Source organism: Crocodylus siamensis, chromosome 8, assembly GCF_052110815.1.
Source record: "Crocodylus siamensis isolate JL-2025a chromosome 8, ASM5211081v1, whole genome shotgun sequence".
NCBI lineage: Eukaryota > Metazoa > Chordata > Crocodylia > Crocodylidae > Crocodylus > Crocodylus siamensis.
In genome coordinates, this window is record NC_143402.1 from 9547811 (window position 1) to 9571278 (window position 23468).

A 23468-nucleotide genomic window follows, 5' to 3' on the forward strand; every position below is an offset into this window, starting at 1 on the left:
CCTTACCATTTTAGAGTCGAGGTTCTCGGCATCCTGAGGATGGAAAACAGTCATAAGGGCTTCCGTGCTGACAGTCTTGCTGCTGTCTTTTTGCCCCATTGACCGTCCCTCATAATAATCCACCAAGTTATCAGGGTCAGGACTACTGGCAACCTACAGAGAATACATTAAACCCCAACAGCCAGAAGTCATCAAAAAGCAGCACTGATAAGAGATACTATCAAAATATCACTACTTGTGCACACTTTAAGAACCAACAGACATCAGACACATTATTATAACGCAATAATTATACAGGATTCAAGGACATGCTAAAAGTCTCCTACAGAAAATTACAAATAATCCCTTCCCTGTTGAATTTAAGGGGTAGCACTCAAAAAGACCACGTGATGCAGCAAGTTTTTATGCCTATTTTTTCATGACAAACCCTTGTGGGACCAAGAGCTATACAAGATACGTGGACAAGATCAAAAGCCACTGAAGACAAACAAGAGACTCCCATTGACTTCAACAGAAAGAGAGACACGGATATGAGCTACCATATATTAAAACCGGCTGTTAAATGCATTGTATATTTTTCATCAGCCCAATATTTCTGATAGCATTTTAATAAAATAAGCCAAAACGCAATGAGCTCAGCACCACTGCCATTCAGCAAGTTCCTTTCAGCATGCATGCAAAAGATATTCATCTTCTGCACCTTAAGTGGAAAGATGATGAATTATAAAGAACTATGGAAGAGCACATGTGGCCAATCAAAAAGCCAAAAGTTCATGAGAAAGCCAAACCTCAGTACCAAGATCCCACAGAAGTGGCTGCTCCCTCCTATAGATCAGGGATTTTCAACCTTTTTTAACAGGTGTACCCCTTCTGTCTCAAAGTTTCAGCTCATGTACCCCTTTATATTTTTCTCTGGTTTTTAAGGGGCAGAGCTGTGAGAGCGGTTTATCTGGTGGCTGGCCGTGGTGTGCTGCGTGGGGATGGCGGCGCCTGGGGCATCCCTCCCCCTCCCCCAGGTAAGAAGCAAGGTATGGGAAGGCGCCAGGGGAGATGCCGCCACCACGCCCCAGGGTGTGCTCCGCCCAGCCCGCCTGCCCACCCATACGTACCCCCTACAACCTGTCTGAGTATCCTGAGGGGTATGTGTACCTCCGGTTGACAACCCCTGCTATACATCATTGCTGTTGTTATTCAACCAGCTTGGGTTTTTTCATTGCTCACCTTAATTTTTAACCCTTAAGAACAGAACTCCAGGAAGAGGCTTTGACAACAAGCTATTTTTCCATGCTGAGCCAGCAGATAAACTGCACCGTTTCAGATCCCATTTTGGAGGCAATTCCAACCACTTATGATTTTTCAGCTGTTATTCCTCTAAATGGTTCTGAGCTGTGCACAGCAACAAGAAGGGCCAGCTGTACTGAGTCGAAGGTTCTTTGGTTTCATAAGTACTTCACTATATACAGCTGCCATACCATCAAGTATTAGGCTTAGAAAAAAACCTATATGTTACCTACGGGTTAACTGCAGCTGTCTGCTCAACTCTGCCCATGTCCCTGCTCTTGGCAGAATACCTCTCTGAGAGCCAACATCCCCTGTGCTGATGATTGCCAAGAAACATATTAGAAAATAAAATGGAACAATGTTCCTGTATAGCTAAGATGCCAGTCCCTGGATACTGTACTCTTCAGTGACAGGACTTGCCCTCGATTTGCTCAGTGTATAAAGATTTCCTAGAGTTTGAGACTGTCTGTTCTTAATGCTTGCTGGAGCAAGCAGAGATACCTAGTATTTACCCCCACGTAGCCCTCCCCAGTACAGCATTAGGTTAAGCAAGGGTAGGGTTATCCTACAGGAAAGTCATGTAGCTCCCAAACTGTGCATGCCAAGAGAGTTAAATGCACAGAGTTAAACTAGCAAACTGTTCTGTACCTGGAACCTGACTGATCAGGCCATTGTAAATGAAGGGTTTTTTGTTAGCTCCTTCACTGAATGTCAAAGTAAAATTCCAATCAAAGCAGGGGCCTAAAATGAATGAAAAGTATGAGGAAAGCATGCCAAAGACTACATTAAAAAGTGCTGGTTTCAGATGGTTTGAGGGTTATCTTCTGGATCCCACAGACCGGGGGTCGGACTTGATGATCTGCGCAGGTCCCTTCCCACCCTACCAAATATGAAACTATGAAATACAGCTTGTACAGATTTGGCCATGTCTAATAGGAGAAAATGCACAGTATGACAGGGAGCCTAAGCCCTCAACTGGGATAAACTGATCCAGCTCCACTGACTGCACAGGATCAATTTTACCCTGGCTGCTGGCTTTTGTTTTTTAAGTAGTGGAAAATGGGTTTAACATTCTTTTTCATTGTTATTTTTTTTTAAATGTGACTGCTTACAAAATCCAGGTATCAGACATCTTGAGGACTGAAACTGCTGCGCCCCTGAATTTATATCCAGTCCCATGTCCCGTTAAAATCCAGATGCTTTATGGTGGCAACACAGAACACAAACTAAGACAGTTAGCTTCTTACTAGACACTGTGCTTATTTCAGCACCCTCCCATTAAGCAGCTGTTAAGAAATTAGTATTACTTGTGCTGTCACCTCTGGATTTGTGGTGTGCTGTGGACTTGACGTCGCACCACATTTGAGCCTGAGCTTTGCCACCAGTTGCTCAAAGTCTTTAACATCCGTGAAACGAAAAGCTCTTTTTCCTTTGATGCTAATGCTGACTCCTCTGCTAGCTGGATCAGCTTTATCCACACCTACAACCTAAGGAGACAAGAACACACAAATCAGTTGTCCCATCCTTTTACCTCATTTTGTCAGCTTGAGTTGAGAATAGAAAATAACAAGAGCACATAATTAAGAAAGCCCTCCCCCTCACTATCACCAATGACAATACGGATAAAATTAGACACTACCCAAGCAGAATTAATACTGTGGGAATATTTAAGCCCATTATCATGAGGCACAAGATAAGTTAACCCCCATCATAAAAACCATTCATTACTGGGGAAAAGACTTTCAAAGAGATGAGCACATTGAATGCTGAGCACACCTGAATATCTAGTCCCCTGTGACTGCTGAGACTGGTGCATCTAACACTGTGATTTGAATTCACAATAATCAAGTGAAACAGGTCAGACAGGAAAGGCCCTCCACTGAGAATACCCTGCTAAAGACATCTGTCACAGCAAGCAACAGCTGGAGCAGATCTTAACTGACATGTCAGAATGGTTATGGGTTACCACCATTAATACATTTTAATAATGGAGTGCTTTTGGGGAATAACATATCAGCAGGACAACTGTTAATCACTAGGCTGACTCCTGCTGCTGAGTGTTTAATACCACTGCAAGGGAAGAATAAAGACTACCAACAAAAATGAAGCAACTCTGCAATGATATAAAACAATGTTAAGGGCCTAAAAACCTGAAAAAGCAAAACCTGATGCTATAACTCTAAATGTTAGGCTCTGAAGTTACAGTTGGTAAGAGTCCCTGCTCTTCTCAGTACTACCAAAACCAAATCACATGAACTACAATACCTAAACAAGGTATGCCGCACTTATACCCGTTCCAGCCCACTGAAGTCCGTTGAGCTGCACTAGAAGTTGGCTTGCATCGGGATATATCATGGCCTTTAGACCATGCTCTGACAACATCCAGCAGGCAACAGGGCAAACCTCAATGGTATCAGTTGTCTTAGCTCCGTTACTTAGAATAACAATACACACCAAAGGAAGGTCTGCCCCAACCCACCTAGTATCCCATATACTGTATATGCACATGAGGAAGCAAGTATGAGCATCACAAGATGTGTGCCAACATCTTTATAATTTCCAAGGACAGATATTTTAAAAAGTGTATTTGATACTGGTGCAAGGTGGTCAACGCTAGGGTGACCAAAATGTGCCAATCTACCAAATATATGCAGCATAGGCAGAGATAGGAGAGTTTTTCTATGCACTACTCCGTTACTACTACTTTGCCTTATGATAAAACAAATACGTTTTATCATAAGGCAATCACAGGCAATGCATAATGTAATCATCTCTATCACCTTACAGTCCTTACCTGTCCAGGGAGGTTTCTAATGGTAGCCAGGTATTTATTCACTAGCCTCCTTCTATATAATCCTCTGAACAAGTGGCACCGATCAGATTTATGCTGGCAAACTAAAGGGGATAGACAGCAGGACCTACCTCCCACACTTTACTTTTGACTCATCTTACATTTTAAAGGAAGGCACTCTGATTAAAGTATGAACAGGGAGACTCTTGCAAGATAAGATATTGGTGATCCCCTGCTCAACTAAAAAGCAGAGAGAATGTGTCAGAAGTCCTGGGACAGAAATGTGAAGGGGTTTTGTGTACAGCAGGTTTAGTTTAAGCACAGCTGATATTGGCAGGAATGCAACTATACAAATGAAAACAAACACATATTGCATCTACTTCCTAATGAGATGCTTGACCAAGAGAAAAGTCAATGACTATGGCTATGTTACACTGAAAGACTTCTAATTTGTGTAGAATAACTGGCTCTGACCACAATTTGCACTACCTCTCTTAGAGGAATGATCACACTGCACAGGTTGCCATCTTGGCTGGCAAAGCAGATGTAGTTCTCTGAAATGCACATTTTCCCCAGGGCGCTGAAATGGCAGAATGGAACCCATAAGAAGCATTCATGCACTTCCTGCAAGGTCTCTTCTTTGGGTAGCCTAAAGAACGCACTGAACTGCTCGCTGTGGGCTCGGCTCTCCAGACCTCTAAAACAGGATGAAAGGGAACAAGGGATTCAAAGTTGTAATTAATTCTTATATCACTTTACGTTTAAAGCTGAACTGCCTTGGGAACGGACTACTGTACAAAAGTTAAATGGCATATTTTCTAACACTTGTAGTCCAGAGTGGTACTAAATAAAGGTCTGAACACCCTCATTTCCCAAAGAGCCCAGAGTGGTTAGTACACTGCAAAATCAGGCCCTTGAATTCACACTTAAGCAAGTATTTAAGCATATGCTTAAATCCATCCCTGTTCAACAAAGCACTTAAGTACGCATTTCATTCAAAATAGGTGCCTAACTGCAGAGCTCAGAATGCTTTACAGGCAGTAAACGGGCAGAAATGTTTTTTTTTGCAGAAACGGGCACTAAATCAGATAGCGGGGGAAATGTCTTCTAAAAACCCAAATATGCTCTGATTTCTGATGCCTCACAATAAACCAATGAAGCTTAAACATGTTTTGGCTTGCCAGAGGGTTAAGGAACTAGAAACACAGCGTGTTAGAAGCATCTGCCACAGGATTATTATTCACACAAATGCCGCCAGAAACAGTGCTAGCAGGAGTGCAACATCCAACTCCAGCACCGCCACCAAACCAAGATGTCAAGTACCTACAAAATACACACCTAGAACAAGTGCAATCGTTGGTGTAATAAACACCTACAGAGGGAGAGTTATTAAGGGTGTCAGGGGCTATAGCTAGGGGCTGATCAAATTAAATTAAGTGAAGAAAAAATATTAAGCTAACAGATTTATGGAACTCCTGGACTGCTATCTAAAGCAGCAAAATGGAAATGAGAGTTGACAAGGCAGGATACCTAGCAATCATGTAACGACCTGGGGAAACACACTTTTCACCATGGCATATTTTATATCTGAAACTCCCATATTCCCCAAAACAATTAAACGAGTAAGGAAAACCAGGCCCCAGGGCACTGCTGATTTTAAATCACCCTTTGCCAATCATATTCCATTTGCCATCCAATCAACACGTTAAAAAAATGGTTTCCTTTTCCCTCCTTTGCCAATAGTCTTCGTTTCAGTGACATGAGGGAATCTGATTTCCTATGCCTACTTCCTGCTAAAACCGCACTTTTAAAAAATTCACTTCATTGCAATCTTTTTCAGAAAATATTTCAGGTCCTTTAATACAATTCTTATCTAGAGTAAGTAACCCCTCCTGAGATGCTTACATGGTAGATGTGGGGATATAAAACCAACGATGATCTCTCTTTATGGCAAAGAAGAAAACAATAAAAGATCAGAAATATTAAGCAGTCTTCTCAGAGGAAACAAATCAAGGAGTTTAGCAGCTTTAGTAAAATGAAAATACTAAATAATTCTGTATTTTTTCTGTTCTAAATCTCTTCTATTTCTTTGTAAAAAAATAATAAACTCTTCCATTACAACCATTTCTGGTTTGCAAAACATGGAAGGATTTTATAAACCCAGACTGGAAACCAACTGATTAGCTTTAATGATACACAAGATGCTCATTAAGATGCCCTCAGAAAAAAATTAAGTTTAATCATACAAAATTGTTATTTCAGGGCCTCTCCAGTAGAAGGGCTTCTACAAAATTAAAAACAGGCCCATGGTTATTTGTAATAATATACCCACTGGGCCAGACTTCGCGTTCAATACCACTTACACAAATCTGAAAAGCTCCACCAGTTTAGTGCAGACAATCTAAATTTATACTTGCTTAGGATACCAAAATTTGGCTCTGTCTAGCTCAGGGGTGGTAAACCAGGAGTATGAGTGCCACAGGTGGCACAGGCAGCCTGTGTGTGTGACATGTGGCAGATGGAGGAGGGGACATGTCGCACAGCAGCAGATAGAGCAAGAAGCAGAAAGCAGAGCCACAGATCAGGGAGAAGGGAAGTGGAGCAGCACTGGGGGAGGGTGCAGGGCTAATTTGTGGCATGTCTGTCAGGAAGAATAGCCCCCACTGATCTAGTTAATCCTATATTGGGATGCAATGCAAGAGAATGAAGACTAGCACAAGACATTTCTCCTCCACAAATCATAGTGAAGACAATCAGCTCCCTTATTCACACGGATACTTCTTTCTGGGTAAACAACACATTGTGTTCAGGTCCATCTTAAGGAAGGAGATCCCTGCACTTACAGATTAAATAAGCAAGAAGTAAAAGTCTACTTAATTCCTGCTTTGCCACGTATTTTGAATAGCATTTCTGTTCATTCAGTTATCCATGGAGAAGCAGTACAGATAGGACAGAGGCACATGAGACAAGTCTTTGCAAATCAAGCTTCTCTCTCTCATCAATCGTGGTAATATCATTTCTTCTGCCAAATAACAGTAAATCGTAGCACCCTGCAGCATTTCATTCCTAAAGTTTAACAAGGCACTTGAGCAAGAGAGATAAGCGTCTACAATGCTGTTATTGCAAAGCCCTTGGGACTCCCTTACCTATACCTTAGAACTGTACTGTGAACACAGAGGATGCACTGCATGCACTACAAAATAAATTACCTCTTAGTGATTTGCAGGGGATCGTGGAGGATTTGGTCACTTTCAAAAGTCTCCTTGTCAAAAAGTCTCCTTACGGTGTAGTTTGCCAGCTGCTCCATGAGCAGGAACGTCTCATTAATGTGCAAAAACATGGAAAAGTAGTGATCCTCCCCATGGGAGCACACATGAATGCTCTCCGTCAGGATCACGTTGGAGGTCTTTTCAAGTCTCGAGATTTCATCCCAGGAGATGATGAGCTTTACTGAAAAACAGGTTTATAAACAGTGTACATAATTTATCATTATAGCCTATGACACATCTTCCCTGAGTTTAAGGGAACATATACATGGTCAGCAGCAATAATGAAGTGTAATGAAACAGAGCAATAAAAATCGCTGTTCATCAGGCAGTTTAATCATGGCTAAAAGCACTGCAGCAAGCCATAGAACAACCTTCACTGTAGTTCTCATTTCAGACAAAAACGTGGGTTTTTTGCTGAAAAAGAGAAAATTGTTTTGATCCAGGTCAGTTTTCTTGCTTACTTTTTAACAGACAGGCCCAATAACAGTAGCTTCCTGCACTAAAATACTTGCATGGCTTGCAATTGTTCTTTTCACTTAATGCAAAACATGTTCTACATACCACAAGAAAATTAAATATGCAGTTTGTAAGGGCCAGATTACAAATACCTCCTCCTCATGCTGAACAGTACCATCCTCCACAAGTATTTCACTGGGTTCAGTGGGACTACTTGCTCTGGTTAAATACTACTGCCACATATAAGGGTAATAATCCATCCCTACAGCAGAAGCAGGGCAGAGTGGCACATTACAGATTTCATAGACATTTGGGCTGGAAGGTTCACCAGGGGATCAGAGTCCAGTCCCCTGCCCCAGGGGCAGGAAGTCAGCAGGGATCATAGGATCCCAGCAAGATAAGCATCCAAATGTGTCTTGAAGGCGTTCAAAGTGGGTGCTTGAACTGCCTCCGGCAGCAATCTATTCCAACCCTTGGGGGCTCGGACAGTGAAGAAGTTCTTTCGTACGTCCAGATGATGAGGCACGAGCATTTGTAGCTACAGCCTGCTTCATCAGATGCCACGAATGGACTGCTGCCATAGCAACTGACAAAGTAGACCTCTGAAAGATCATGCCTCTCTCAATGAATGTTAGCCATTTTAGTCTATAAAGGTGCCAGCCCATAATTAAGCAGAAGACAGAGAAGGATATCTCAATCTAGCTCTAAGTATTTGATGACGCTGTTTTCTTGCCCAGTCCTGAAAGGTACTGTCCACTGCCTTCCAAGTGCTGAATACAAGCAACTGCTATTGACTTCAGCGGGAACTGAGGCTGTTTGGTTCCTTGCAATTACCACTTGCAAAACCAAACAGACTACTAAAACTATTGCTGCTGCTAATACAAAGCCAGAGATTATCTTTTAAGACGCTCTAAAGGAAATTTGCCAAGCTAGAATTTTATGGAGAGAAAAACATCAAAGAGCACCATACAAGCAAATCCTAAATTAGGCTCTCCAATCTTTGTTCAACTGAAACTGCAAAATTGCCAAATTGTGTCACACAGCTGCTTTGTTTTAATGCGCACTTAGATTCATAGATGCTAGGGTCGGAAGGAACGTCAAAGGATCATCGAGTCCAAACCCCGGCCAGTGGCAGGAAAAAGCTGAAGTAAGACTTCATCAAGCAAGCCCACCATTTATATCTAACAGGCTTGGTATCTCTCTGGTACACCTTAATGCCTCCTGTTAACAACGGTGAAATACATGTATATTTTCATTACATTTATCCGTTTATAAGGCTATGCAACTTTCTTCCCAATTTTGAGTTGGAATGTTGCATATTTATTATTCACTGAACTCAATACATTCGCTGGAGCAACATGAATTTACTCACTAGAGTTATGCATAAATATCACCATTGTACAATGTATTTTTGGGAAGCTATTTTTAAGTCTACATGCAAGAGAGGAACTAAATCACAAGTCTCATGGACTGAATTAATGAACTTGTACAGCTTGAGCTAAAAATGCATGCTCTGCAGCAGAGAATTATAACAGACCTACATTTTCTGTGAAGTGGAGACAAAGATATGCAACACAAACTGACTAGAGGGTTATATATGCAAATATATGCATAAAAAAGAGCAGAAAAAAGGCCCTGGTTTTGAACCTCAATTCTCACATTATGCAATATGTGAAGAAATATATCAACATTTAATCTCTAAAGGCTGAATTTGAAATTGGTTCATATCTGAAGAATGGTAAACAAAATGCTGATAAGTCATTGGGGCTGACTTACTTTCTGCTCCCAACAAAAAGGAATAAAAGCTAAGGAAGTTGGTACTGAGATAAAGCCACCCCTGACAGGGCACTCGACCTCTCCAGTAACTGCATGAGTAATAGGTCACCAACTTCTCCTGCTCTGGCAATCCAAAACACTTTTCAAATTTCAGAAGAGCTTCCCGGAATTTCTCAGGATCATCTTCTTTTATGAACGAACCCTTCCCCTCTTCAGCAATCAAGCCCTAGAAGTAAAATAAAACAAGCAAAAAAAATCAGCTGATCAAAAAGAAATGTCTGTCCAGCTGGGCTATATAATTAAAGATCTTATGTAAAAGCTAAGGGGGAGGAGTGGGATACTCTATTTTCCATCAATTTTAAACAATTACTTAAGGCAAAAGGATATTTTATTTACCAGCAGCAAAAGAATTTCTCTTCGCATTTTAAAATAGGGTAGAATAGTTTCATCCCACCCGACTGCTCCTATTTAACTCAAATGTATAATCTGTTGAAAAGCATTAGGCTGACAGTGCTGTCCCCCTTGCCCTAGAAAGGGGGTGTTTCCAATATGCTTCTGAAGAGCAAGACAGAAAAAGTTAACTGTATTAGCTATGCAGCCTGCATGCTACTTACTCGGATTTTTCCCTGTACAAAGCTAGTAATATCTTCATTTGAATCAAATACAGACAAAGTCTTCATAACATTGTGCTCCAACCAGTCCCAGTGTTCTGTTATTTCTTCTCTGCTGGCTCCTGATGGAAAGAACAAGTTTATAGGACTTACGATATAAAATTAATCAAACAAAGACACCAAGACCTGGTCCGAAAGGAACTTGGGCAGAATGCCAGTGCTGAAGTCTAGAAGTGCTACCTTCTAATGCAGTAGGACTGAAGTGTACAAACTTCTAAGTTTCCACCAATAAAAATTCCCCCCAAAACCTAGAGTTCTGTTTTCACACGTGCCCAGAAGTTGTCAGTAGCAAACAGGCCGGTTCCCATTTCACATCTTCACTCCCCCTCATGGTCCACAGAATAAGTATTCCTACAACTATATCCCCTGATGGGCCTGATCCCAGGTATCTCCACGTGGACAAGTGTTGTACCCTTTAAACTAGTCATGCTCTCTCTCTCCCCCACTCTAACCCTGTGGATCTTCCATGCCTTTCTGGATCCTGGTACCGCACCAATATGGGCAGAGTGCTCCCACCCCAGAGCAGCCAGATGGTTAGGGCACACTCCCAGGAAGAGAGAGGTATGGATCTGAAACCCTTCATGCAGAGAAGGGAGGCTTAAGACTCCCAGAACCTGGGCAACTGATCTATCAATACGTTATTGTACAGAAGGGGATGAAGGAGGAACTAACATCAACTGTGTTTTGGAAGAAAGGAGTAATGCCTCCTCTGGTTTCAAATGAAATAGCCTAAGCACTTAACTCCAGGACAAATCCCAAGCACAGGTTCTCTCTTTCCATGCAACACAGTGAGGGGTCTAAGCCTTGGAAACGAGAGGCAGTTAAGAGAAACTGTCCTCTTCAACATTAGCTCTCAAGGCAGCTCCTCTTACAGTGTGCTGGCTATTACAAATCCTATTCTGAGGTGCCTTACTTCCCCTTTGTGGACTGCATACAGGGCCCACACACCTAACTCAGGGCCATGAATTCCCCTCTGGGAGCAGAGGGCCTAGACACTGGGCACTGCAACACTCAGTTCTGCAAGGCCCAAGGATCTCTGAGGCCCTATTTGCACTGATGGTAGGGGACAGTAGCTTTACTGTACATTGTAACACTAGCAAGAAAAAACAAGTGGTACCAATGAGGTTTTGGTGTAGAGTAAAGCCATCTCTTTGACAAACACACAATAATGGTAAAACCTCTTATTACACTGTAGGGTTTGTTTACCACTTCCTTGCACTCAACATGGTTACTCACATTTTGCCCTTGCACTGAAGATCAGCAATCATTATGTTCCTAAATATGCTAAAGCTCTGTTGACCCTAGGTTAAGTACAAAGTCACTTCCATCCACACAACTGAAGTCCCATCTCTGCTGTGAAATGAAACCATGTTGGGATTGTCATGTGCAAAAAAAGGGTTCCACAATGCTAAAGAAACCTTATCCCATTTAAAATATAGAAAGTGTGTGGGAGTCAATCCCTGTGGTAGGAAACACTGCCTCACTGACTCATGCAGACTACATGGTCCTTGAAATATCTTCTGGCACAGCCAGGAGCACTGGTCTCATTCTTGGACTTCCTGCAACATCAGTGTAGTGCAATAAGAAGTGCTTTCCTCCCCTTCTTCCCAGAAGGATGAGTAATTTAAGAAACTTTCTTGTAAAATATTTTAGAAAGAAACAAACCGTATAATCCAAGGTCAGGCTGATCATCCAAATTATGATGACATTTAAATGCAATAATTAACTGGCCGATTTACCATCATTGCTTCGTTTCCTACACAGTGCTACTTTAGGGCAAATGCCTACCCACCCAGATCTCCCCAGTTTTGGTTTCAGAGAGCTGTCACATGCTATATCCATTAGGGCTGTCCAGCCTTCATGTGGCTGGGGGCTGTATGTAGCACCAGCTGCAGGCCCTAGGCTGCAAGCCAGGTGAGGCCCCTAGGACATCCACTGTGCGCAGCCATGTCCCACCTCCCACGACTGCTGCCAGGTGGGAGAGCTCCTTTATTTGCCCTGCTGCTACCAGGCAGATGAGTTCCCCCTCCCTTGCCACCCATGCAAGCCCATTCCCCCCACCCCCCATCATTTCCCAAATGCCCTCCCCTACTCCACAGTCCCACACAAGCAGCCTGAGGCTCCCATAGCTGATGCTGCTGTCTGGGCAGCAAGCTTACCAGGCCACCCCCGACCTGGCTGCTTTGCCTTGCCTGCCCCAGCCATCGCCACACAAGTGGGAGCAATGAAGCAAATGGTGGCCAGGCAGGAGCCTGTGGTCCACACACTAACCCCTTGCAAGCTGGATGCTGCCTACAGTCCCCTAGTTGGACAGTCACATGCTATATAAATAAATGTCACAGCAACTTTAGAGCCAAGAAAAAAAAAATTTGCTGAAACACTGCACTTTCCAGCAAGGTATTTTGATTAGTAATTTACATTGCAGAAGAAAACTTAGCTGCTAGCTAGAACTTGGATATGTGAAATGTCAGAGGGCCAACCTCAAAATAGATTATGATAATGCTTCAAGACTAGGCATTTTTCTAGACTCCATGAAGAATTTTGCCAGTGGCAACAGTTACTAAAGCACAGCCATCATAGTAATGAAGTGAAGATGGTGTTTATGAAACAACAGCGAGAGGAATGCAGCCAAGAGCACCGAGATAAAAAGTCAAGAGATGGGTGGTAATTCCTTGAGCTGACTAAGGATTTATACAGCAAATTTAGCCAAGTAGATGCTACAGAATAAGAGGCTACAAGTTTTCATACTCCACAGCAGGGGTAGGCAACCCCCAACACATGTGTGTGGCCCACAAAGACATTCTGTTTGGCATGCATGCCTTGGGTCGGATGACAGAGGAGCCGGCAGGAACCCGATCCTTGTTGTGGCAGCGCAGTCCCAGCCCCTTCCCTGTTGTCTGCTCGGAGGCGTGCATGCACCTGCCAGCAATGAGCCAGCCTAGGGCTCCGCAGACCTTGGTACAGCTGTTTGCAGCCTCCCCGCTGCCTGCTGCAAGCAGCCTGGGCTTTGTGATAGGTAGCAGGGGCCTACCCAAGAGCCCGGGCTGGCTGTGCAGGCAGCCGGGAGGCTACAAGCAGCTACACCACTGTCCGTGGAGCCCCAGGCCTGCTTGTTGCTGGCAGTGGATGCATGCATGCCCTAGACCAGACGGCAAGGAACAGGCCAGGGCTGTGCTGCCACAACAAAGATTGGGCCCTTCACAGCTCCCACGCCACCTACCCCTGGCACGCTAACATCTTACAAATCAAGGTTGAGGATTTTTTTTTGGCACTCTGCTCAAAAATGTTGCTGACCCTTGCTCTACACAAATTCTCCCTCTCCAGTCTCACAGGCCTTGAGAGCCTGTAACTGCCTTTACTACAGTCCTCCACCTCCTTGTATCTTGCTTGATCTTCTTCCACCTTCACCTCTCCTTCTATCACATCTTCACCTATCCCCCCCAGATCAATTTTTCTGTTATTGTCCCATTGCTGCCTTGGTCCACCTTGAGGTCTCTACGGAAATTACTTAGCAATAAACAAGACCAAAACACCGAAGTACCAACATTGCCTCCCTCTGCAATAAGGCTGTATCGTCTTCATTTTGCTTTAAGAAACCAACTTTCCACAGGTTTATTTGCATCTACATTGAGTAGAAATTGCTCTAAATCAGTGCTTCTCAACCTCTGCTTCTCACCCGTCCACTTCAGTGCTACCCCTTCAGTACTACCTCTTAATTGGCGCTACCCTCAATTAAGAAGCAAATGTTAAGGCTGCCTCAGCTTCCCTCAGTGCTGCCTCCAGACAATTGCCCCATGCACCTCTTACGCTGCCAGCCCAGAGAGGCTGTGGCATGAGCACATGGTACTACTACTTTAGGGCTGTGACCAACCTAAAGCTGGTAGGAGCTGCCTTGTACTACACAGCCCTCCCTGGTCTGGCCCCTGCCACGCTCCTCCTGGAAATAGAGTCGGCCACGTGGAATTGTCCCACATGCCTCTGTTTCCAGGGACCGTGGGAAGGGCCGTATCAGGGAGGGCTACTCAGCGTAGGGCAGCTCCTGCCTGCTTTAGGGTGATCACAACCATAATGCAACATGAGTAGGTGCAGGGCAGTTTTACCAAGATGTCGAAGCAATGGCAACATCTGTGTCATGGTACCTCTGAAGGGGACTCGCAGCTCCCCAGGGTGTTGTTGAAAACCACTGATTTAAGTAAATTTAAGGAGAAACAGATAAAGCCCATCTAACAGTTTCAGTAGCATTTAAGAAGAGTGGAAATAGGTGTCAGGATAATAAGCAGCAATAAAAGGGCAACATCATTTTCTATCCCTCTGTGCATTAAACCAAGCATTCAAAATTTTAAGGCACAGGTAGACTACCCAAAGTGTGAGATTTTCAAGTGTTTAAAAGGTTTAGGTGGACAGAAACGGAATCCTAAATCACTTAAGGCCTTTCAAAAATTCCAGCTTTTAAGACTATTCGATGTGGTGTTTCTTTTGGCTCTAACATCTGATACTACTGAAAAGCAACATGTAAAGGAAAGTGAACAGAAATATCAGAAACAGTTCTTATTGCTTCGCAAAACGGACCAGAAGTATGACTGTGCACGCCACCTCTTTGTGGGCGGGTGCACAAGGTGAGAAGCTGGAAATCGTAAGACATATTTCTGTCTTGGGCACTGACATACTGACTGGTTTTGTAGAAGGCACTCAACTTCCTTAAGTTTCAGATCCTTAAAATCTGTAACAGTGAGATAAACACCTACTTCACAAGAGTGGCCCATGTTTTATACATGCGTCATGGCAAAAAGCTCTAAATGTCTTACACTATAAATGCCCACGTGCAGTTGCTTTTATCCAAGTATAAACTTACGTATTAATGTAAGCCAGAAAGTATAATGAACACTGTGCAGAAGTTCAATTATATTCAAAGGAGCACTAAGCTATAAAGTGAGCTGCCAATTCCACCAGGTATCTGCAAAGCCGTCGTTACATTTTTTGCATTTACAGATATTTAGGATAACAATGCATAACAATATGAACAAGGAAAAGTGGGGGTGCATGTTTACAGAGACTAAGAGCTCAGTCCTGCAGCTACAAGTGAATAGTTTTCCTGCTAGCAAGACAGACAGTCAGAGGATATGTTCTAATGATTATATTACAAGACTTGCAGAATCAGTCATTTTCCAAGGTCATCTTACATGTATTGTGAACCACTGTATACCCCAGCTCAAGCAGAAGTGAATAAAAGGGAAGGGTTCCAATTAAGCAAGTGTCTAATGAATACACACACCAACTAGGTGTTTTCTATACACATTTTCTTAACATTTCAAGTCTTCCTTAAAATCTGTTCTTTCTTGGGGAGCAAGTATGGGCACCTATCCTTTTACAAATTTTTCAGCAGTTACTAAACCTCAATAAATATACATAACGTGAATACAGCAATGCTTTCCCCATTAAATGGCTCTCCAAGCTTTCCTGCCAACACTTCCCGATAGGTGCATTAGAACTGTTTGTCCAATTCCCTGTATGTTTATTCTTGGTTTGACTTCCTGAAACATGAGCAATGTCTTTTAAATAAAATATAAGCACACCCTTTCTCTTTCATATCCACAAGCACTCTTGTCACACCACTCATCAAAACACCAGGAACATGGGTACTCTGCTTTGTTCCTGTTGAAAGTCTGTAAACACAGTTTCTCTTTGAAACTCCTTTGATGATAAGGAAAGAAATAAAAAATATCCTTCCTGTATTACAATTTTTAAATGTAACACCTTTTTAGCTACGGCTTGCTACTGGCTTCAGGGGAATAATCATCTTGTTCTTTTCATTGTAATTAGGTTTAGAACAAGATGACACTTGTCATTTACATGCTTCCCATGAAGCAATTATATATATAGTTACAATAGCAGGTATGCCACAGGCAAGGTTATAAACCAACTAACATGATTGTTTTAGAAAACGTGGTTAAAATGTAACAACAGCAAAGTAAGTTTGCCTTGTGGTTTTATTAATCAGATATTACCTCATGGAGGGAACAATTTGAATTTACACTTTGCATCACAGGAACATTACACGGTACCATTTTCAAGAGCACCCAAGTAGAGAACGTAGAAAAGGAAGGAAAGGATACAATTTAAGTACAAGCGGTCCAAACCCTTGGGGAACAGGAAACGGCACTTGAGATCTCTGGCTGGGCCATGTTTATTTTTACTCAATTATAGGCATTTTTATTGCACTCAGAACATCCTTGTGGCAGCTGGTCACCACAGAGAGTTTCCTCCAGGTTATTCCTGGATTTCTACAGTCAACAAGTGGTTCAGCAGTCTACAAGTGGTTCAATTTCTAGTGACTTTACCAGGTTCTCACTTCCTCTTCTCAAGTCCCATGCATCACACTGTACTAAACTGTGTTCCTTAACAAGCTCCTTTCCACAATACAGCACACATCTCACCAAAAATATTTTTCATTTTCAGGGATATCCTTGAAGAGCAAAGAGAGGAGGAAGAGATTAGTATTTCATAGTAAGATGTTTCCTACTGAATGCAGTGGCATATGGTATTTATGCCTTTTTAAAGGAGTTGAAAATGAACAGAAAGGGAAATGTTGGTTTAAAAGGAAAAGAGAAGATAAATGTTTGGTAGCAAAACAGCAGTGCCATCCTCACTCTGGGGAGAGATGAAGGCTGTTGCACCATAACTCAGCTCATTTATCTCTACCCCCACATCAGAAAGGCTGCTGCAAATATATTTGCTTTGAAACTGGAAAGCTCAGCTATAATATCTTTACTATGGGCCTGGTCCAACACCCAAAGACCAATCAATGGAAGTTCTCTCTGTTGACCTCAATATGTATTGGTTAAGGCCCTATTTCTTCATAAAACCTGTACGTGCAAAGGTGCATCTTTATTTGCTTAGCAGGATCAGGGAAACTAAACCTGTTCATACAGACAATCCTAACCACTTAAGGATAACCACAGTTTCAGTATTCATTCTGGTTAACATCAGCTCTACTGTAATGCAATAGCGAACACCTGCTGCTGGGTAAACTCTTACCAGCAAAACTAAAAAAATTCAACTCAGCACAAATAAGGAAATGGCCTTGCTTTATTTTCACAGCTCTTTGGCCACATATAATAATAAAAGGGGAAAATACCAGTAATCTAGTTTTATAGAAGCACAGAAAATTAGGGTTGGAAGGAAGCTCAGGAGGTCATCTACTCCAAACCCTGCTCAGAGCAGGACTATCCCCAACTAGATCATTCCAGCCACGGCTTCATCATTCGAGCCAGGGCTTAAAACCCTCCAAGGATGGAGATTCCACCACCTCTCTAGGCAACTCGTTCCAGTGCTTCACCACCCTCCTAGTACGGAAGTTTCTCCTAATATCCAACCTAAACTTCCCTTGCTGCAACTTGAGCCCATTGCTCCTTGTTCTGTCACCTGTCACCACTGACAACAGTCCAGCTCCATCCTCTTTGGCACCACCTTTCAGGTAGCTGAAGGCTGCTATTAAATCCCCCCTCAGTCTTCTCTTCTCCAGACTAAATAAGCCCAGTTCCCTCCGCCTCTCCTCATAAATCACGTCCCCTAGCCCCCTAACCATTTCCATTGCCCTCCGCTGGACTCTGCAACTTGCCCACATCCTTTCTGTAGTGGGGGGCCCAAAACTGGACACAGTACTCCAGATGTGGCCTCACCAGTGCAAAATAGAGGGGAATAATTGCTTCCCTTGACCTGCTGGCAACACTCCTACTAATGCAGAACTGGTATGCTGTTAGCCTTCTTAGCAACAAGGGCACACTGCTGACTTATACCCAGCTTACTGTCCACTATAAACCCCTAGTACTTTTCTGCAGAGCTGCTGCCCAGCCAGTCAGCCCCCAGCCTGTACCGGTGCGTGGGACTGTTCCATCCTAAGTGCAGGACTCTGCACTTGCCCTTGTTGAACCTCACAAGATTTCTTTTGGCCCAATCCTCGAATTTGTTGAGGTCTCTCTGGATCCTATCCCTATCCTCCAGTGCATCTACTAGTTCCCCCAGCTTGGTGTCATCTGCAAACTTGCTGAAGGTGCACTCCATCCCATCTTCCAGATTATTAATTAAGATATTGAACAAAACTGGCCCCAGATCGACCCCTGGGGCACTCCACTTGATCCTGGGTGCCAGCTATTCATTGACCCATTGATTACTATTTGTTGAGCCAGATAACCCAGCCAGCTTTCTATCCACTTTACAGTCCATTCATCCAAACCATACTTCCTTAGCTTGCTTGCAAGAATGCCATGGGGGACCATAGCAAAAGCCTTCCTAAAGTCAAGATATATCATGTCCGCTGCTTTCCCCGTATCCACAGAGCTGGTTATTTCATCATAGAAGGCAATCAGGCTGGTCAGGCATGACTTGCCCTTGGTGAATCCATGCTGACATGTGACCTAGTCACCTTTTCTCCTCCAAGTCCTTAAAAATTGATTCTTGAAGGACCTGCTCCATCATTTTTCTGGGGACCAAGGTGAGGCTGACTGATCTGTAGTTCCCTGGATCCTCCTTCTTCCCTTTTTAAAAGAAGGGCACTATATTTGCCCTTTTACAATCATCCGGGACCTCCCCTGAGCACCACGAGTTTTCAAAGATAATGGCAATCGGCTCTGCAATCACATCAGCAAACTCTCTCAATACCCTCATATGCACTGCTTCCAGCCCCATGGACTCGTACACAACTGGCTGTTCTAAATAGTTCCTAACCTGTTCTTTCACCACTGAGGGCTGCTCACCTTCTCTCCAAACTCTGCTGCCTGGGGCAGTAGTCTGAGAGCTGACCTTGCCTGTGAAGATCAAGATAAAAAAAGGCATCGAGTACTTCAGCCTTTTCCTCCTCAGCTGTTATCAGGTTGCCTCCCTCCAAGGGACCAACACTTTCTCTGACCTTCTTCTTGTGGCTGACATACTTGTAGAAACCCTTCTTGTTGCCCTACATGTCCCTTACTAGCTGCAACTCCAATTGTGCTTTGGCTCTCCTGACTTCATCCCTGCATGCCCAAGCGATACTCTTATACTCCTCCCTACTCATCTGTCCAAGCTTCCACTTCTTGTAAGCTTCCTTTTTTGGTGTTTAATCTCACTGAAGAGGTATATGCTAAACCAAGCTGGTCACCTGCCATATTTGCTATTCTTCCTGCACATAGGGGTGGTTTGTTCCTGTGGCCTCAGTAAGGTTTCTTTAAAATACCACCAGCTCTCCTGGACTCTTCTCACCCTCAGACTGGCCTCCCAGGGGATTCTACCCATCATTTCCCTGAGGGAGTCAAAGTCTGGTTTTCTGAAGTCCAGGGTCCTTATTCTGCAGTTCTCCTTTCTTTCGTCAGGTTCCTGAACTCGACCATCTCATGGTCACTACTGCTCAAAATGCCATCCACTTTTCCACTGCTCACCAATTCTTCCCTGTTTGTGAGCAGCAGGTCAAGAAGAGCATGGCCCTGTGCTGGTCTCCAACCCTCTCACCAGGAAGTTGTCCCCAGCACTCTCCAAAAACTTCCAAGATTTCCTGTGCACTGCTGTATTGCCCTCCCACCCCTCTCCTTCAATCTACATGACCTTTTGTATGTGACCTACAAAATTTAGCTCCAGCTCCTCCAGGCTTGGCTGTAAGCTTTAACAGGTTTCATGGGGACAATACTGCTTTTGAGTCTATCAGTTTTTATGCATGATGCTTAGTACTGAGGCATCTATGAGTGCTACAGGGGAAGACTTGTTTGTATAAGCCTGAAGAGAAGGTCCTTACCCATTAATTAAAATATCTAACAGTAGAGCCATAACTCAATAAATGCAACATGATTAGTACAGAATTAGACTTAACACTGGCTATGATGTGCCCAAATGGCAGGTATGCATTCTCTATAATCTACATTGCTAATAAACAAATGAAAAAAAAAAAATCTCACACTGAAATGTAACATAGAAGTACAAAAACTCAGAACACCTGTTAAAGCACTTTTAGGGACACAATTCTGTAAAATGCAGGTTTTTTCCATTCTCCCCGACCTAGCCACACCGCAAATGGCCCTGACTGAGTAGTACTTGGAAGCCTTTCCATTTCCATCATGATGTGAGCAGTTTTATTGTTTCAGCCTAATTAAATTAAATGGAGAAGAGAGATGATGCTCCAGCACAAGTTCACATCCCTTTCTTTGTTACATTCTCAGTGAGCCAAGAAACACTCCTTTTCAAACACCAGTTAACCTCTAAATAAAGATTCATACGTACCACAAGCAATGGACCAGTAGACTTGAGAATCTGGTGTCTGATGCAGGATACGAAATGGAGCCACTTTTGATGTAGAATCCAAGACTGCATCTAGTGTCCCCACGAGAAGGCCTGTTGTGTTTGAGAAAGTTTTAGAAAGTTCAATGAATAGCATGAAAGTACGTTTTGTAACACACATATGCAGGCTCTAACTCTGTGTTCTTTACTCAGGAAGCCAAGGAGAGTTTTGCCTGAGCGAAGAATCAGGCCCATCCTAATAATCCTGATGAAACAGAGTAGTGGAGTCAATAAAGACAGATTTTTCTGCAACAAGAAAGGAAAGCAATAAAGCTTTGGGAAATAGTATTCAGTCGAGGAGATCCTTGGGGAGATTTCAGGGCAGCTTAGATCATTATCAGGTAGATCTGAAGGTTGGGAACCTTTCCAGGATACTTACAGAATGGGCACGTAAGTATAAATTGCAAATAGTACAAGGGGGTTGTAAATGACTATTCCCAGCATGCAATGGGTCTATCTGTATACATAGTGCCATGTGAACCACTTAATTATATTTCTCAAATATAACTAATTTGTGCACCACTTTAAAGGATCATTTATTCTGGGTTTGTTCTAGCTCAGTGAATTTACATTGCTGGGTGGCCACGATAAGGGACCTTACAGAATTTTCCTTTATCTATGACCCACCTACCCCACCCACCCATTACACAAGGCCACATGCACTGCCCAGATCTACTTGTCCCCAGTGTCTTCCCTCCTTATATTGCAAGTACATAGCTGTTCCAAGTCCATTGCCTGCCACACAATGACTGCTATCCATCACATACATGCTAGAAACCCAGGCACAAGTCCTTTTAAATGACCACCCACACGCTGACAGGGAGAAACATGGATATTTTGTCCTGTCCCCATATGCATTCTGGACGTACATTATCCAGGATCCACTATTCCCATAGGTGTCAGGCCCTCCAAAATCTAATGGCTATAATACTCTGTTTCCAGCTTTAAAATCACGCTGATAAATTAAGCGTTTTTAGAGCAGATTTCTGACCAAAGGCAAACAATACTGATTTTTAAAGTGAGAGTTGCATCAGTTAGGAATGAACAATTTCATGAGAAAAATGCCATCACTGCATTTCACCTCAACCGTCCAAACGTTTACAGTAAAGTAGCAGAAATCTGCACTTCACTAAGTTATTTCAAGTGTTGCCTTCAAAATTAAGAATCAGGTAAATTAAAACTGGGAAAAGAAATAAGCATAGAAAAAATATCTATGCTTTTGGGTTCGGATGATTAAGCAAAGTCTGTCTTTAGTAATCAACCACAAAATTACTTCCAAAGAACTTCAGATTATAACAACACCTTCATAAGGAAGATTCAAATCAACAAGAGATCTCAATTTCATGAAGAAATACCTTCTTAGTTTGACTTCATAATCAAATGTTTTATTTTAGAACAGTAAAGATATACCAGCAATAAAAAAATAGCTTATATTTACTCCGAGTCCTAGAGAAGATGTGGAAACCTACATATACCCCACATTATTTCTACATCTGTAACATCTACAGAATTGCATTATGTTCCCAGAAATTTCTAAACAGTAGAAACGGTCTCCACTGCAGAGGAGCTCTTGCCTAAGGACTGCTCAATACATCCTCAAATAAACAAGTGAAAGTCATTATATGATCCAGACATTTCACAGCAAGTCAGATTTAGCATTGTTATAACTCCACCAATCAATAATTATTCTACCATTATTAGTCTGGTTCCCTGCTGGAATCTTTTCTTCTATAAAATTCTAGCGGTGCACGGATCTATCGGTTCCATATCAGACTGGTACTGGCCCATATGGCTGGTTAATAACTGGGTATCAGCCAAGAAAGTCTTTATTAGTGCACCCCTACAAAATTTCTCATTTCTCTCTCCATTAAACTCAGAAATGCATTGTTAGTTGCATGAGAACATACAATACAATGAACCATAAACAGCCCGATCTGAGAAGGTACGAAATGCAGGCAGCCCTTCTCGGCACTGCCTAATTTGTAACTAGGTCATGCACAATTTCACATTAAGAGATTATTTTTTAGTGGCTATTAGATTATCAGAATAATTCTTCCTAACAAAATAAGGACACATTATGAGAAAGACCAAACAAAAGCAATTAAGGATCAGTAAATTAATTCAAGCCAATAAATCCTACATTGCAGACATAATTTTGTGGAATACAAAAGAGCACGGTCATACCTGCTGTGTCAAATCAGCATTCTCCACAATTTATAACCTTCGCATTACAAATTAAACATAAAAAGTACATATTTATTTGAAGACCTTTTGCTTATTGAACAAATTATAACACTGAGCTTGTTTTAAAATATGGCTTTGCTTTAGTATATATTTTGATCGCCATCTCTCTCGCCTTTCTCCCCGTGCCATTGCTTTCTGCTATGAAATATGGCACAGGGATATGAGTCACTATTTGTAAAAGGTGCAAGAGTTCATTTGGAAGGAGTAATCTTACAAGGTTTGGTAACAAAGCAGCAGTATTCAAATTGCCAGCACAATCAATATCTACTGTAAAAATTAGCAACACACTAGGTTTTAAAGGTAAAATAAATTATCTACCACCGGGTTCTGTCATTTTATACAGCCCTGAAATAAGCAGAGTTTGTGTGCTATAGAAAAGGTAAAGAAAACTTCCTGAAGATGACAAGCCTGTTATTACCAGGTACGATAATAGATGCATGTATCAATCAGCAGAGACGCAAGAGATTTTTCTTATGCAGAGATGAAACTCTTAAACCATTTGAATGAGAAGGGATCCTGGTTTTCTGTTTAAAATTGCAAATTCTCTGATTAAAACCCCCAAGATCTGCAATTAAAATGAAACACCACTACATATATAGGTATCAACTGAACACAATATTTTATTGATATGTTTACAACTTGAAAGCAATTTGAAAGCCTACCAGTGCCTCAATCACTATA

At 42.5% G+C, this 23468-nt stretch overlaps 1 protein-coding gene across 4 annotated transcripts in view; it reads right to left on the reverse strand.

Moving 5' to 3' along the window:
* TBC1D8B (TBC1 domain family member 8B) overlaps window positions 1-23468 on the reverse strand; it is a 60133-nt gene that overhangs the window by 25286 nt on the left and 11379 nt on the right. For 2 of the 4 annotated variants that reach the window (XM_090061362.1, XM_090061361.1), the window contains exons 2-8: window positions 20487-20597; window positions 10188-10306; window positions 9574-9799; window positions 7282-7522; window positions 4562-4769; window positions 2589-2768; window positions 7-153 (exon numbers count right to left, since the gene is read on the reverse strand). In XM_090061362.1, coding sequence (XP_089917488.1) covers window positions 7-153; window positions 2589-2768; window positions 4562-4769; window positions 7282-7522; window positions 9574-9799; window positions 10188-10306; window positions 20487-20597 — 1232 coding nt within the window. The remainder of the gene's footprint in view (window positions 1-6; window positions 154-2588; window positions 2769-4561; window positions 4770-7281; window positions 7523-9573; window positions 9800-10187; window positions 10307-20486; window positions 20598-23468) is intronic. The other 2 variants (XM_090061364.1, XM_090061363.1) reach the window with 1 other exon arrangement.